The sequence below is a fragment of the Ictalurus punctatus genome, chromosome 13 (genome assembly GCF_001660625.3).
Source record: "Ictalurus punctatus breed USDA103 chromosome 13, Coco_2.0, whole genome shotgun sequence".
NCBI classification, from domain to species: Eukaryota; Metazoa; Chordata; class Actinopteri; order Siluriformes; family Ictaluridae; genus Ictalurus; species Ictalurus punctatus.
The window spans coordinates 29,741,522-29,757,136 of NC_030428.2; the positions used below are offsets into that span (position 1 = coordinate 29,741,522).

Below are 15,615 nucleotides of genomic sequence, written 5' to 3' on the forward strand. Positions count from 1 at the left end.
AGTTCGGCATGTGGAGTCATGTGGGCCGGGAATCGAACCGCCAACCCTACGATTAGTGGGCAACCCGCGCTACCACCTGAACCACAGCCGCCCCTCACCTCAGAAGTGAGGTGTGAAGACACAATTTAAGTTTAAAACACCTACAGATTATTTATATTAGGGATTCTGTTTTTCCAGTGCCTGGACCTCCAGTTGGTATTTTGTTTCCGGAAGTACGAACCACTTCTGTCAGACTGATTTGGCAATCTCCTGCTCAGCCCAATGGAATCATCCTTGGTAAGTGTGTGTGCTGTAAATTGCCTTTGTCTTGAATAGACAGACAGACCCAGTGTATGACCTCCTGTTTCCTGATCTCTCTTCAGCCTATCAGATTACGTATCGTCTAAATTCATCCAATAGCAACTCAGCGACAGTGGATGTCCTGAACCCGAGTGCGCGGCAATACACAGTGAACTCGCTAAAACCTGAATCTGTTTACATGTTCAGCATCACAGCTCAAACACGCAAAGGCTGGGGGGACTCTGCTGAAGCCCTGGTGGTTACCACGGAAAAGAGAGGTAACTACAGCAACCACATCGACAGGTTTCTAAAACTGAAAAGCACTTCAAAGAAAGCTTTTTAAAAGTTTGTTTTCTAACATGTAACTTTTGATCTTTAGCACGACCCCAGCCCCCTCGCCATCTCATGGTGCCTCAGGAGAGTGTGCGAGCACGAAGCGTATTGTTGTCATGGGAGCCAGGCAGTGATGGTCTTTCTCCAGTTCGGTATTACACAGTTCAGATCAGAGAACTTCCTGATCAGAACTGGACTGTCCAGTCAGCATCTGTCAGTCACGAGGTGGTGCCCTACACTGTGGAAAGGTGTGAATTTATTTAATTCAGTTTAATTCTGTATTCTTTACTGTGATTCAGCTCATTTACATATCCTACATGGATGAGGTCTAAGCAAGATGTGGTAGTCTCAACCAGCCACTCATTTTCTACGTACATGCAAGTGACAAAGGGACATTTGAATTGAGAGTTTCAGTTCTATGCAAATTGGGTATGACATGATAAAGCAGTAAATACAAACTATTGGCTCGAATGATTCCTCAGACCAGTCCTATGGCACATGGGGTCTGATGTTTCCATTCCCTGCTCACAACTTAGTTCTTACCTGCAATTAATTCCCATTTACTGTTTGATGTGGAACAAATGGAAGAAATACATCTTATAACAGTTGTTTGTTCTTATCCGGACATATACATCCTCTCATTCAAAGATTATAGAGACATAAAGCTTGGAAGGAAGTAGCAGAGATCGTTGGTGCCTCTGGTGAGTGGACGTAGCTAGTGCTATGATCTTGCTTTGCTAATCTGAAAACGAAGCAAGTACGAAGCCAAGCATTTAACATGTAAATCGAGCTTAAATACACTTTACACAAAAGTGTATAATGAGTGGGCTGGACAAGGCACACCCACAAGGGTTAACAGTAGCAGTTACTAAAAGAAACAAACTACAGCGACCCGAGAGACCTGAAACTCTGTCTCTCGACCTGAAGCTCTGTCTCTCGACCTGAAACTCTGTCTCTTGACAGAAAGCTCTGTCTCTCGACCTGAAGCTCTGTCTCTCGACCTGAAACTCTGTCTCTCGACCTGAAGCTCTGTCTCTCGACCTGAAACTCTGTCTCTTGACAGAAAGCTCTGTCTCTCAACCTGAAACTCTGCCTCTCGACCTGAAACTCTGTCTCTTGTTCTGAAACTCTGTCTCTCGACCTGAAACTCTGTCTCTCGACAGAAAGCTCTGTCTCTCGACTTGAAACTCTGTCTCTCGACAGAAAGCTCTGTCTCTCGACCTGAAACTCTGTCTCTCGACCTGAAGCTCTGTCTCTCGACCTGAAACTCTGCCTCTCGTCCTGAAACTCTGTCTCTCGTCCTGAAACTCTGTCTCTCGACCTGAAACTCTGTCTCTCGACAGGAAGCTCTGTCTCTCGTCCTGAAACTCTGCCTCTCGACAGAAAGCTCTGTCTCTCGTCCTGAAACTCTGTCTCTTGACAGAAAGCTCTGCCTCTCATCCTGAAACTCTGCCTCTCATCCTGAAGCCCTGTCTCTCGACCTGAAACTCTGTCTCTTGTTCTGAAACTCTGTCTCTCGACCTGAAACTCTGTCTCTCGACAGAAAGCTCTGTCTCTCGACTTGAAACTCTGTCTCTCGACAGAAAGCTCTGTCTCTCGACCTGAAACTCTGTCTCTCGACCTGAAGCTCTGTCTCTCGACCTGAAACTCTGCCTCTCGTCCTGAAACTCTGTCTCTCGTCCTGAAACTCTGTCTCTCGACCTGAAACTCTGTCTCTCGACAGGAAGCTCTGTCTCTCGTCCTGAAACTCTGCCTCTCGACAGAAAGCTCTGTCTCTCGTCCTGAAACTCTGTCTCTTGACAGAAAGCTCTGCCTCTCATCCTGAAACTCTGCCTCTCATCCTGAAGCCCTGTCTCTCGACCTGAAACTCTGTCTCTCGACCTGAAGCTCTATCTCTCATCCTGAAACTCTGTCTCTTGACAGAAAGCTCTGTCTCTCGACTTGAAACTCTGTCTCTCGACAGAAAGCTCTGTCTCTCGACCTGAAGCTCTGTCTCTCGACAGAAAGCTCTGTCTCTCGACCTGAAGCTCTGTCTCTCGACAGAAAGCTCTGTCTCTCGACTTGAAACTCTGTCTCTTGACAGAAAGCTCTGTCTCTCGACCTGAAGCTCTGTCTCTCGACAGAAAGCTCTGTCTCTCGACTTGAAACTCTGTCTCTTGACAGAAAGCTCTGTCTCTTGACCTGAAACGCTGTCTCTCGACAGAAAGCTCTGTCTCTCGACCTGAAGCTCTGTCTCTCGACCTGAAACTCTGTCTCTCGTTCTGAAACTGTGTCTCTCGACCTGAAGCTCTGTCTCTCGTCCTGAAACTCTGTCTCTCGACAGAAAGCTCTGTCTCTCGACTTGAAACTCTGTCTCTTGACAGAAAGCTCTGTCTCTTGACCTGAAACTCTGTCTCTCGACAGACAGCTCTGTCTCTCGACCTGAAGCTCTGTCTCTCGACCTGAAGCTCTGTCTCTCGTCCTGAAACTCTGTCTCTCGACCTGAAACTCTGTCTCTCGACAGGAAGCTCTGTCTCTCGACCTGAAACTCTGTCTCTCGTCCTGAAACTATGTCTCTCGACAGAAAGCTCTGCCTCTCATCCTGAAACTCTGCCTCTCATCCTGAAGCTCTGTCTCTCGACCTGAAACTCTGTCTCTCGACCTGAAGCTCTGTCTCTCGACCTGAAACTCTGTCTCTCGTTCTGAAACTGTGTCTCTCGACCTGAAGCTCTGTCTCTCGACCTGAAACTCTGTCTCTCGACAGGAAGCTCTGTCTCTCATCCTGAAACTCTGTCTCTTGACAGAAAGCTCTGTCTCTCGACCTGAAACTCTGTCTCTCAACAGAAAGGTCTGGAAGTCTGGGCTAACATACACTGAGATAGCCAGTGTGCACGCATTAAGTGAACTGAGTTAAATGGGAGTGTGTGACAGTAGAATGTGTGTGTTTCAGACTGAAGCCCTTCACCTCATATCAGTTTCGCGTAAAGGCCACTAATGATATCGGAGACAGCAATTACAGCGAGGAGAGTGAAGCGATCACCACTCTGCAGGACGGTATGGAATAAACACTGTCTGTCTCTCTGTCTGTCGATCTGTCTCTCCGTCTGTTGATCTGTCTGTCTGTGTGTCTGTCTCTCTGTCTGTCGATCTGTCTCTCTGTCTGTCTGTCTGTCTTTCTGTATCAGCATCTTAGTTTGTACAGCTCTGACTCCTGAATCTTGGTTGTATGGGTTGTTAATATTTTACTTCTTCTGTATCTCCCTCTCCAGTTCCTGATGAAGCTCCCATCATCCTCTCTGTTACTCCTCATACCACTACATCTGTTTTAATTCGCTGGCAGGTGAGCAGTATTTGATGTTCAAACTTTTGAGAATAAAGTCATTTCTGGTGAGTTTTTTAAAAAAATTCATGAAGTTTTGTAGAATGATGATGTTGCTGGTTAGTAAACTAATCATTATTCCAGACCAGAGGTGTAAGTTTGATTGCATTTCAAACCTGTGTGTTTGTGTTTCAGTCTCCATCGGAGGAGAAGATTAATGGGATTCTACTTGGGTTCCATATTCGTTATCGAGAGCTACTTTACGAAAGATTGCGAAGTTTTCACATCCAAAAACACTCTAGCTGGACCGAACTGACATGTATGTTAATTGTTTATTTCATATTAAATTGTGATTATTTTCTTAGATTAACTTTTCCCTTTTTGTCTTTGTCTCAGATCTGTACAGTATGAGGAACCTCAGTGAACCATCCCTCAGCCAGTATGAGCTGGACAGTACGTCCTCTCTCTGTCTATAATTTATTATGTGCTTTCTTACAGTGAGTCAATAACTTATTTTTATACATATTTACACACTGTGTTCCATGTTTCTGAAAATGTGTGTGTGTGTGTGTGTGTAGATCTGAGCAAACATAAGCGTTATGAGATCAGAATGAGTGTGTTTAATGCAGTGGGGGAGGGGCCTGTCAGCAAACCACAGGAAGTGTTTGTTGGAGAAGCAGGTGAGTCGTAATAATAATAATAATAATAATAATAATAATAATAATAATAATAATAATAAAAGATTTAGTTAGAAAGACTTCCTTTCTCTAAACCAGATCATTCTAGATGTTTATTTATCAAACATCCATTGGAGATGCAAAAGGCTGTGGAATTGTTTGATGAGCTTTGCACACTGCAGGTTAATATCTTGACCAATGGTTTTTCACAGTGCCCACAGCACCACCACAGAATGTTGTTATCCAATCAGCTACTGCAACACAGCTGGACGTGACATGGGACCCGCCCCCTCTGGACATGCAGAATGGAGACATACAGGGCTATAAGGTGGGAACTTATTCCAACTTGTCACAACAGTTATTTTAAATGTACTTTCCTTTGAACTTTTCTGTGTGTGCTACCATGTCAGGTATATTTCTGGGAGTATGAACGTAAGAACGAGACTGAGAAGTTGAAGACACTATTTCTGCCTGATGGAGGAGTGAAGCTGAAGAATCTGACTGGTTTCACCACCTACATGATCAGCGTCGCTCCATTTAATGCTGCTGGAGACGGACCACGCAGCCCACCCACCAGGGGGCGCACTCAGCAAGCAGGTACCACAGGTTACTCAGACCAGTATGGTGTGTTCTGAAAGTAGTAGAGATGATTGCTTGCAACTCCTATAGCATGAAACACAAGAGTCATACAGAATTTATACATTAATAACACGGACATAATGTAAGTCTTAAAGGATGTGATGTCAGGAATATAACGGGAATATGGAAACTCTGACTACTTGATGTTTCTGTCTCTCGCTCTCTCTCTCTGTCTCTCTCTCTATCTCTCTCTCTCAGCACCCAGTGCTCCAAGTTTTATCCACTTCAGTGAACTCACCACCACGTCTGTGAATGTGTCATGGGCAGAACCAGTTTTCCCCAATGGGATCATCGATGGTTACCGCCTCGTCTACGAACCCTGCACCCCCATTGACGGTCAGTATTGTGGGTAAAACTGATCATTCTCAAATCCAGAATGGTCAACAAACCCAGACACTGTTTCAGTGTGTTGTACCTGTGTGTGTGACTGGTCAGAGGTTTCTAGAACATTCTTGTTAAGTCTCTATGGTTTTGTCAGCTTTATTTTTTTACTTGTTATAAAACATTATGAAAATTCTTACAAATTCTGAGGCAGGTTGATGAATGAGCTGAAAGTCAAAGAACTGAGCAAAGAGAGCAATACAGAGAAACCATATCAAAAACATGGAGAAAACAATGTTTGTTGGAAAAGTTTATTGTCTTACTTCCATTCTTGTCTCTGTCTTCCTCCTCAGGTGTGAGTAAGATAGTAACTGTGGATGTGAAGGGAAATGCCCCACTGTGGCTGAAAATCAAGGACCTGGTTGATGGAGTTACCTACAACTTCCGTATCCGTGCCAAGACTTTCACCTACGGGCCTGAGGTGGAGGCTAACATCACCACCGGCCCTGGAGAAGGTCTGTATCTCTCTCTCTCTCTCTCTCTCTCTCTCTCTCTCTCTCTCTCTCTCTCTCTCTCTCTCTCTTTCATTGCTTAATTATTTTAGTTTTTTTAAAAGCCTAATTGTGAATGTTTGTCCAGGTGCCCCAGGGCCTCCTGGTGAACCATTCATCTCTCGTTATGGCTCTGCCCTCACTATACACTGGACAAGTGGAGATCCTGGAAGAGCCCCTATATCACGATACGTCATAGAGGCCAGACCCTCAGGTAGAACCTCCAAGATATGGCTCTGTTTTGGAGTAATTGTAATACTTTCATGTTTACCAATTTCCATTCCGCATTCCAAACAATTCAGTAATCACCCTGTCCGTTCCCTGTTCTCACGGAAGTCCAGTGTTTCTACAGCATTACAGGTGCTTTCACATCATAAACACCTTTAAAAAGTACTTTTTAACCTCCTATACAATCAGGGGCAAGTTGCAGGCCAAATAAGAAGAATTAACATGGAGGGCAACATACCAGTGACAGTTGGAGATGATAGTGAGTGAATATGAGGAGATTTATACATTCAAGTTTCACTAGCAGCTCAAACTCGTGATATTTTAGCTCCAAATCTAAACTCAGGACTCGGGGCACGAGGTAGGGGACACACACACACGCACTCACACACACACAAACACACACACACACACACTCACATAATTAAATTTTTTTTTTCAATTAAATTTTATTTGTATAGCGCTTTTTACAATAGACATTGTCTCAAAGCAGCTTTACAGAAATATCAACACAGTATACAGATATTAAAGGTGTGAATTTATCCCAACTGAGCGAGCCGGTGGTGATGGTGGCGAGGAAAAACTCCCTAAGATAAAAAAGAGGAAGAAACCTTGAGAGGAACCCGACTCAGAAGGGAACCCGTCCTCATCTGGGTAACAACGGATAGTGTGAAAGTGTGAAGTTCATTATGGATTTATATGAAGAAGTGTGAATACACACACACACACACACACACACACACACACGTATACACACTCACACACACACACACACACACTCACACACACACACTCTCACACACACACACACACGTATACACACTCACACACACACACACACACACTCACACACACACACTCTCACACACACACACACACACACACACACGTACAAACTCACACACACACTCCCACACAAACACACACACACACACGTATACACACACACACACACACACACACACACACACACACACACATACACACACACACACATGTACACACACTCACACACACTCACACACACACTTCAGACAATTTTCAAAGGCCAATCAGCCTACAGCGCAGATTTGATTGAAATGAATACAGTGATGAAGAGTAAAACACCACTGAAATAAAATAGGGTTAGTAACTTTCCCAGTTTTTATTCCCACCCAAACCAATCACATTGGCTTTATTTGGTATAGAACTAAACCCAAATACATATAATCATAGTTTTATTACTGTTCTAAAACTCTCTTTCCCAATTACATGAACTCAGCTTTCCTTGATAGAAGTTCCCTCTTAGAAACTGTGCTTCAGAGGTTCTCTGATCTAATGTAAAGCTCTCAGTGATGCTGGTTAATTTGCAGTGATAAAGTTAAAAGAGTGTATTACCTCACCCCTCGGTGTTTTAAGCACTGTAGTACAGCATTAAACCTGTGATCTCTCTTTTTTCTGAACATACTCATTTATATATGGGTTTAGTTAAAGCTCGTCCCAGAGGCAATTCGCACCGTGTAAGATTTGAAACAGTGAATGATGAAGTGTAAAAGGTTCCATATGTTTTTCCTCACAGTTCCCGTATCTACTGTGTTTGTGTTACAGATGAAGGCCTGTGGGACATTCTGATTAAGGATATTCCTAAGGAAGTGACATCATACACGTTCAACATGGATATCCTGAGACAGGGGCTGAGCTATGACTTCCGAATCATCGGAGTGAACGACTACGGATACGGAACACCGAGCCAACCTTCTCCTTCTGTATCAGGTTATTGTTACCCCATGTTTCTGTTGAGTTCTTGATTCTGATTGGTCAGAAGCTGTTGATGAATTTTCTTTAACAGTAGATCTTACAGTAGTGCAGCTTCACATCACAGCTTTCTAATTTTGATAATATTGCCATATTTTATCGTTTCTATAGTAACAGCTTATTCACAGGGATGCACATAAATGGATTAAAAACGTGTAATAATTGATATTTTGAAGTTTTCTGTAAGGAGACGTTTATGTAACATTGATGGAAGGAGTCTCCAGTGTCAGCGCTGTGTAACAGTCAGAAGTAAAGCTGCAACTTTAAGTTTTCTGGCATCTTCAGGATAGAGGAGTTTACACTCTGCTGTTCCTTGCTAACGTTCAATTTTAACAATGGACTTTACAGAACTCCAGATATACAATAGATTTAAATTTATCTCTAATGAGCAGCCAGAGGCGACGGTGGTGAGGAAAAACTCCCTGAGACGATATGAGGAAGAAACCTTGAGAGAAACCAAACTCAGAAGGGAACCGTCCTCATCTGGGAGACACCAGATAGTGCGATTATAAATAAATACACCCCTTCTGTACCTGTGTACTATAGAGTCAAGCAGTGCTGTGTTGGAAGGAAATTGAGTTTGACCATCAGAGTAATTTCTGATTTCAGTAGAGTTTGAACTTTAAGTCTATAGTGTCATGGTGAAGTTTGTGACTGTTAAATGATGGAGACTTGAGAGTAAACTGTTTTTATAAAGTGAAGTATCTTCAGAGTGGTGACACTAATTTCATCACTGTTACGTGTGATTATTTTACTACAACACAGTGTTTATCACTTCCTTAAATAAAGAATGTTATTAAAGAGTAAATATCTGTGGTTTCAGCTCACAAAGTGGCTCCGTTTTATGAAGAGTGGTGGTTCCTGGTGGTGATGGCATTGGTTGGTCTGATCTTTATCCTCCTGCTGGTCTTCATCCTCATCATTAGAGGACAGAGCAAGAAATACGCCAAAAAAGAGATTGGTAAATTATCTTTACTTCTGCCTGAGTCTCTGTTTATGATATTTATCTCTCTCTCAGTTCCTTACAGATTGTTTAAATGATTAAGAGTTCTTTGCTTCCGAAATTGGTTTACCTGTGTGTGTGTGTGTGTGTGTGTGTGTGTGTGTGTGTGTGTGTGTGTGTGTGTGTGTGTGTGTGTGAACAGGTAACAGTCCTAACTGTACCACTCTGAACCATGGAGAAATGGTGGGTCTGGATGAGAGTCACTTTCCTACACTGGAACTGAACAACCGCCGCCTGTCCGTCAAAACCTCCTTCAACCGAAAGAACGGCATCTACACCAGGCCAGTCTTCTCCACCGCCTCTCCGTTTATCTCGAAAACTTACTAAAAACCACACAAACATGCGTACTTATTCACTAACACTCTACAGTGGATTGTGTGTTTCACATGAGCAAAACAACATGTCCAAACCGGTCGAGGTTATGAGTAAACTTGGGGCATTTTTAGCTAAAAATATCAAATAAAGGGCTGCAAATAGAATAATTTGAAATAAGCTTCAGGAAAATACATTTGTGTAAATGAAAACAACTGAAGGGCAGGTAATACATTTGCAGAAGCAAAATAAAAGTATTGGGCCGTATTTTAACGGCGGTATTGTTTTTGTTTTATTTGATATCCTCCGACAGCATCTTCACATTTACATTATAAAGACACACACTCATCTCTACACTTATCTAGTTTGCTTTAATGTATTTTTTTATTAATTGAAGTTAGCCTTGGTTTGTAATTGCACCTACACCTGGTCGATTTCAGTTTTACTTTGAAACAGTATCTTGTCTTGACTATTTACATGTTGTTTCCTCCTCTTATTTTGCATGTGATGTCATTTAGTTATATTTAAAAATCACCTGCAACAAAGCTGTGGTGATGTCATTGCTCTCTCATATTAATGACCTATTAATATATACCTGTTAATATATACCTATTAATATATACCTGTTAATATATACCTATTGGTATATACCTGTTAATATATACCTATTAATATATACCTGTTAATATATACCTGTTAATATATACCTATTAATATATACCTATTAATATATACCTGTTAATATATACCTATTAATATATACCCGTTAATACATACCCGTTAATACACTAATACACTGATTCGTGACATCTTCAGGCTCCACCACGTACTTTTATCATATCCTCTTTTATTTTTACCTGACCAATTAGACACATCTGTCTTCATGTGTCATCTGCTGTGTGTGTGTGTGTGTGTGCGCGCAGGTCCCCTCCTAGGCCGAGTCCCGGCAGTCTGCACTACTCTGATGAAGATATAAACACTAGATACAGTGACCTGATTAAAGCCGAGAGCAGCAGCTTAACTGAGAAAAAATCAGAGCTGTCTGATTCACAGGTAACACACACACACACACACACACACACACACACACACACACACACACACACTCACACACACTCACTCTCTCACACACACGCACACTCACACACACTCACACACACAAACACACACTCTCTCACACTCTCTCACATGCACACACACACACACACACTCTCTCATGCACACTCACACACACACACACTCACTCTCTCTCACACACACACACACACACACACTCTCTCACACACACGCACACACACACACACACACACTCACACACACTCACTCTCTCACACACACGCACACTCACACACACTCACACACACACACACACTCTCTCACACACACACGCACACTCACACACACTCACACACACACACACACACTCTCTCACACACACGCACACTCACTCTCTCACACACACGCACACTCACACACACTCACACACACACACTCACACACACACACACACACACACACACACACTCTCACACACACTGACACACACTGACACACACTGACACACACTCACACTCACACACTCATACACACTCACACACACAGACACTCACTCACACACACTCACACACACAGACTCACACACCCATTGCACACACACACACGCACACTGACACACGAACACATGCACACACACGCAGACACACACACACACACACACACACTCACACACACACTCTCACACACAGTTTGTTATTTGAAGGGCATTATATGAAAATACCATTTCACTCTCTCTGTCTCTCTCTCTGTCTCTCTCTCTCTCTGTCTCTCTCTCTCTATCTCTCTCACCTGTCTGTCTCTCAGGGCAGTGATAGTGAGTGTGAGGTTGACGCCACCCTTCAGAATCAGACGCACTCATTCGTTAATCACTACATCAGTGATCCCACTTACTACAACTCGTGGCGTCGACAACAGAAAGGAATCTCCAGAGCTCCGCCCTTTGCTTACAGCCAATCAGAACTCACTGACCCCACTCCCGCTACTGGTCCTGCCTCCACTCCAGCCACACCCCCAAGCCCTGCCCATGCTGAGCCTCAGAGCCTCTTCAGACCCAAAGGCAGTCGGACTCCCACTCCGTCACAGCAAAGCACCGCCCACTCCACTTTGTACCGCCCGCCAAGTAGCTTGGCCCCAACATCTACACCCCGCCCACCCAGCAGCTTGACCCCAACAGCTACACCCCGCCCACCAAGCAGCTTGGCCCCACCCACCACACCCCGCCCACCAATAGCTGGATTTTCCTCCTTTGTCTGATTGGTGAGTCACAGTGACTAGTGTTGTGTTACTACAAGGTCAGCCATTTTCAGGCTCAGTCCCAGACACTACAGTCCACATATTTTTAGTTTTCTTGCTAGAAATCTTATAAGGCTTCATCATAAATCATAAGGTCTAGTTAGTATTCTTATTTAAAATGTCTGACATTATATACTTCTGTCCCAAACAGTAATATTTGAGGCTTTATCCTAAATTCTAGAATTTTTTTGTGTTCTTGCAAGAACATTTTAGGCTCTGTCCCATACAGTAGAATTTACACTCACCATCCACTTTAATAAGAACAAGTGTACATGTAGGCAGTTATCCAATCAGCCAATCGTCTGGCAGCAGCACATCAAACATCGGAATGGGGAAAAAGTCTGATCTCTGTGACGTTATCCGTGGCGTGGTTGTTGGTACCAGATGGGCTGGTTTGAGTATTTCAGAAACTGCTGATCTCCTGGGGGTTGAAGATTAGAAAAAAAAATCATCTGGTCTTTTTCCAGTCTTCAGCTGTGCAGTGTGTGTGAGTCTGTGCCCACTTATCTGACAGGAGAGGAGCCTGATGTGGTCTTCTGCTGTTGTAGCTCATCCACCTCACGGTTTGATGTGTTGTGCATTGAGATGCTTTTCTGCTCAGCACGGATGTAAAGAGTGATTATTTGAGTTACTATAGACTTCCTTTCAGTTCAGAGCAGTATGGCCATTTTCCTCTTATCTCTCATTAACATGGAATTTCCACACACAGAACTGTCGCTCACGCAATGTTTTTTTGTTTTTCACACCATCCTGTGTAAACTCTAGAGACTGCTGTGTGTTAAAATTCAAGGAGATCAGCCGTTTTTGAAATATTCAAACCAGCCTGGTACTAACATCCACACCACGGTTAAAGTCACACTGTAGAGAGCAGACTTTTTCTTCATTCTGATGTTTGATGTGAACTGAAGCTCATGACCTGTATCTGCATGATTTTATACACTGTGTTGCTGCCAAGTGATTGGCTGATTAGATCACTGCATGAATGTGCAGGTGTACAGGTGTTCCTAATAAAGTGGACAGTAAGTGTGTATGCACTTGCTGTTTTTAGTTGTTATGTCTGCTGTTCTCAGGCCCATTGTTACATCACCTCATCGATAATCATAATATTCCTACAGAAATATCATTTGATAGAGAATATTTTTGTTAAATGCTGAGTAAATAAGTGAATTTAGGATTGTAACACAGCCCAGTCACTGTGGCTCAATACCCCTAGACACTTTATAAGGACTGAACAGCACACACATGATGGATGGAGGGATTTCTTCTTCTCTCCTTTATTCTCACTACAATCTGACACCCAAGTCGTGTCCTGTCATGTGATTTGTTTACCTTTCTTTCATGTTTTACTTGTGTGAATGTGTTAAAGCACAGATCTTTAAGGGTTTTTGGTAGCTGTCTGTGCTTCTGATACACAGAGATGCTGGATCTAGGGGACTCTGGAGTAGGGAGTAGGGCGTGTGTCAGAATCACAACAGTTTTATTTACCAATTACTAAATCCTACAAATACAAAACGGTTTAATAATACAGTAATGTCTCAGCTAGTCTGGAATGTTCCAGCTGTTAGCCAGTAATTCTACTCTGTTACAGTCTGGAACCCTGCAGGTCAGAGTGAGCATCCCTCTGATGTAGTGTGCTCTGTGTTAGTGCACTACTTAGTGTACACAATTCTCCAATGTAGGGGCTCGGCTGATTCTTGCTCTCTTTCTGTCTCAGGAAGGACACCACTGGATAAAGGTATAGATAGATGGTGGGATCAGTGGAGTGATGGGTAATAGGCTGATAGATGGATAATGAGAGGGATGATAAAGGGATGAAGGTTTAGGTAAAGGGATGATGGTGTGATGGACAGAGGGTTAGTATAGTAGTAGTATTCCACAGTGTGTGATTACTGTACAAGTTTGTTTATTATTTCCATCACAAACACACAGATTGTTAGGAAAATAGATACAAAAAAGAAGTTTATTTTTACTATGGTGAAGTAATATGGAGGACGGAGGCATGTGTGTGGTGTCACATTGTCCCCACCTCTGCCTCTGATATTGATGTCATCAGCAAACAGGAAATGATATCACTACTCTGATGTCATCTTTTTGTAGTACTAGTTATCTGTAACTGCTTCGTTATTGATCGCTACTGTTTGTGTTTATTTTATTCTAAATCATTTCGAAGCTGAGTGAGTGAGTGTGTGTGTGTGTGTGAGTGAGTGAGTGAGTGTGTGTGTGTGTGTGTATGTGTGTGAGTGAGTGTGTGTGTGTGTGTGTGTCACTCCTGAGGCTCTGTGATGCCCAGTTCCACTTAAGACTAATGTAAAAGCTGAAAGCCGCTTCTCCATGCTGTAGTATTTACATATTTACACAACATATTGCTTGAATATATCTGACAGGTACGTTGGTCTTAATCCATGTAATGACTTATATTTGTGATGGAGCATTTAGAAGTTAATTTAAAATAAAGTTCAAGCCAGTTCAATTTTATTTATGTAGCGCATTTAACAACGGCCACAGAAACACCATCACCGGTCCTCTGTGGACAGAGACACAGTTATATCAGTAAAACTCCTGATTTTGATGTGTCATCATTTACAAAGTAACTAAAATGTAACAAATAAGAATTATTTTTATTACAACAAACACACATGCACGCACACACACACACACACACGCGCGCACGCATGCACACACACACATGCAGACACACACATGCAGACACACACACGCACGCACACACACGCACGCACACACACACACACACAAATGCAGACACACACAGACACACTCACAGACACACACACATCATTATGTGATCTCTGGTTAAAAATCAGTTATCATTTGGTTGTAATAATAATCATGATAGTAATAATAATAATAATAATAATAATAATAATAATAATAATAATAATAATAATAATGCTCTGCACTTTTTTATATCAGGAAATGACATAACTCCATCTTTTATTTTTTTGAAGTTCTGGGGTGATTTATCCGTATAATGGCTATAGTTAGCGTTATGCTACATTAGCATTAGCATTATGCTACACACAGTGAGATCAGGGCAGGGATAATATATACCAGTGTACTATAATCATGAAATATGAACTGGTTTTATTGTACAGTGTGATGATGGTTATCAGATAAGTGTACCTTATCGTACAGGTATCGTATCGTCCCACCCCACGCTTCATTACAGTCAGGTTCTGTGTGAAGCTGAGTGTATATCAGTCAGTGTTTCATCTTCATGCCGTATAGATCTGTATTCTTTATTACAGTGTATAAAATCACTCTGATCAGACACACTGATCCAATTTGAATGTTGAGCTAAAAGATACAATATTTTCTAAATAAAATAAAGCAGAATTGAGGCATAATGGGTGTGAGTTATGTCTATCATTCTCTCTCTCTCTGTCTCTCAGTCTCTCTCTCTCTCTCTCTCATTCAATTCAATTCAATTCAATTTTATTTGTATAGCGCTTTTTACAATAGACATTGTCTCAAAGCAGCTTTACAGAAATATCAACACGGTATACAGATATTAAAGGTGTGAATTTATCCCAACTGAGCAAGCCACTGAGTGGCGACGGTGGCAAGGAAAAACTCCCTAAGATGTTTTAAGAGGAAGAAACCTTGAGAGGAACCCGACTCAGAAGGGAACCCATCCTCATCTGGGTAACAACAGATATTGTGAAAAAGTTCATTATGGATTTATATGAAGTCTGTATGGTGTTAAGAGCAGCCGTAGTCCCAGCAGTCTGGAATTAAAGAAGATTTGAGCTCCATCCAGAGGCTGAAAGGATCAGGATCTCTAGTATCTCCATAAATTCGTGTGGGACTCGGCGA

At 42.4% G+C, this 15,615-nt stretch overlaps 1 protein-coding gene across 1 annotated transcript in view; it reads left to right on the forward strand.

The window, feature by feature from the left end:
* Positions 1–15,146, forward strand: part of sdk2b (sidekick cell adhesion molecule 2b) — a 160,235-nt gene extending 145,089 nt beyond the window's left edge. Inside the window, exons 28-45 of the mRNA XM_053684861.1 lie at positions 178–276; positions 363–557; positions 659–860; positions 3,542–3,645; positions 3,861–3,931; positions 4,106–4,229; positions 4,307–4,363; positions 4,489–4,590; positions 4,800–4,915; positions 4,998–5,184; positions 5,425–5,562; positions 5,901–6,062; positions 6,187–6,312; positions 7,911–8,075; positions 8,941–9,078; positions 9,263–9,401; positions 10,356–10,485; positions 11,293–15,146. Of these exons, the coding sequence (XP_053540836.1) occupies positions 178–276; positions 363–557; positions 659–860; positions 3,542–3,645; positions 3,861–3,931; positions 4,106–4,229; positions 4,307–4,363; positions 4,489–4,590; positions 4,800–4,915; positions 4,998–5,184; positions 5,425–5,562; positions 5,901–6,062; positions 6,187–6,312; positions 7,911–8,075; positions 8,941–9,078; positions 9,263–9,401; positions 10,356–10,485; positions 11,293–11,742 (2,705 nt within the window). The 3' untranslated portion in view covers positions 11,743–15,146. The remainder of the gene's footprint in view (positions 1–177; positions 277–362; positions 558–658; positions 861–3,541; positions 3,646–3,860; positions 3,932–4,105; positions 4,230–4,306; positions 4,364–4,488; positions 4,591–4,799; positions 4,916–4,997; positions 5,185–5,424; positions 5,563–5,900; positions 6,063–6,186; positions 6,313–7,910; positions 8,076–8,940; positions 9,079–9,262; positions 9,402–10,355; positions 10,486–11,292) is intronic.
* The last annotated feature ends 469 nt before the right edge of the window (positions 15,147–15,615 follow it).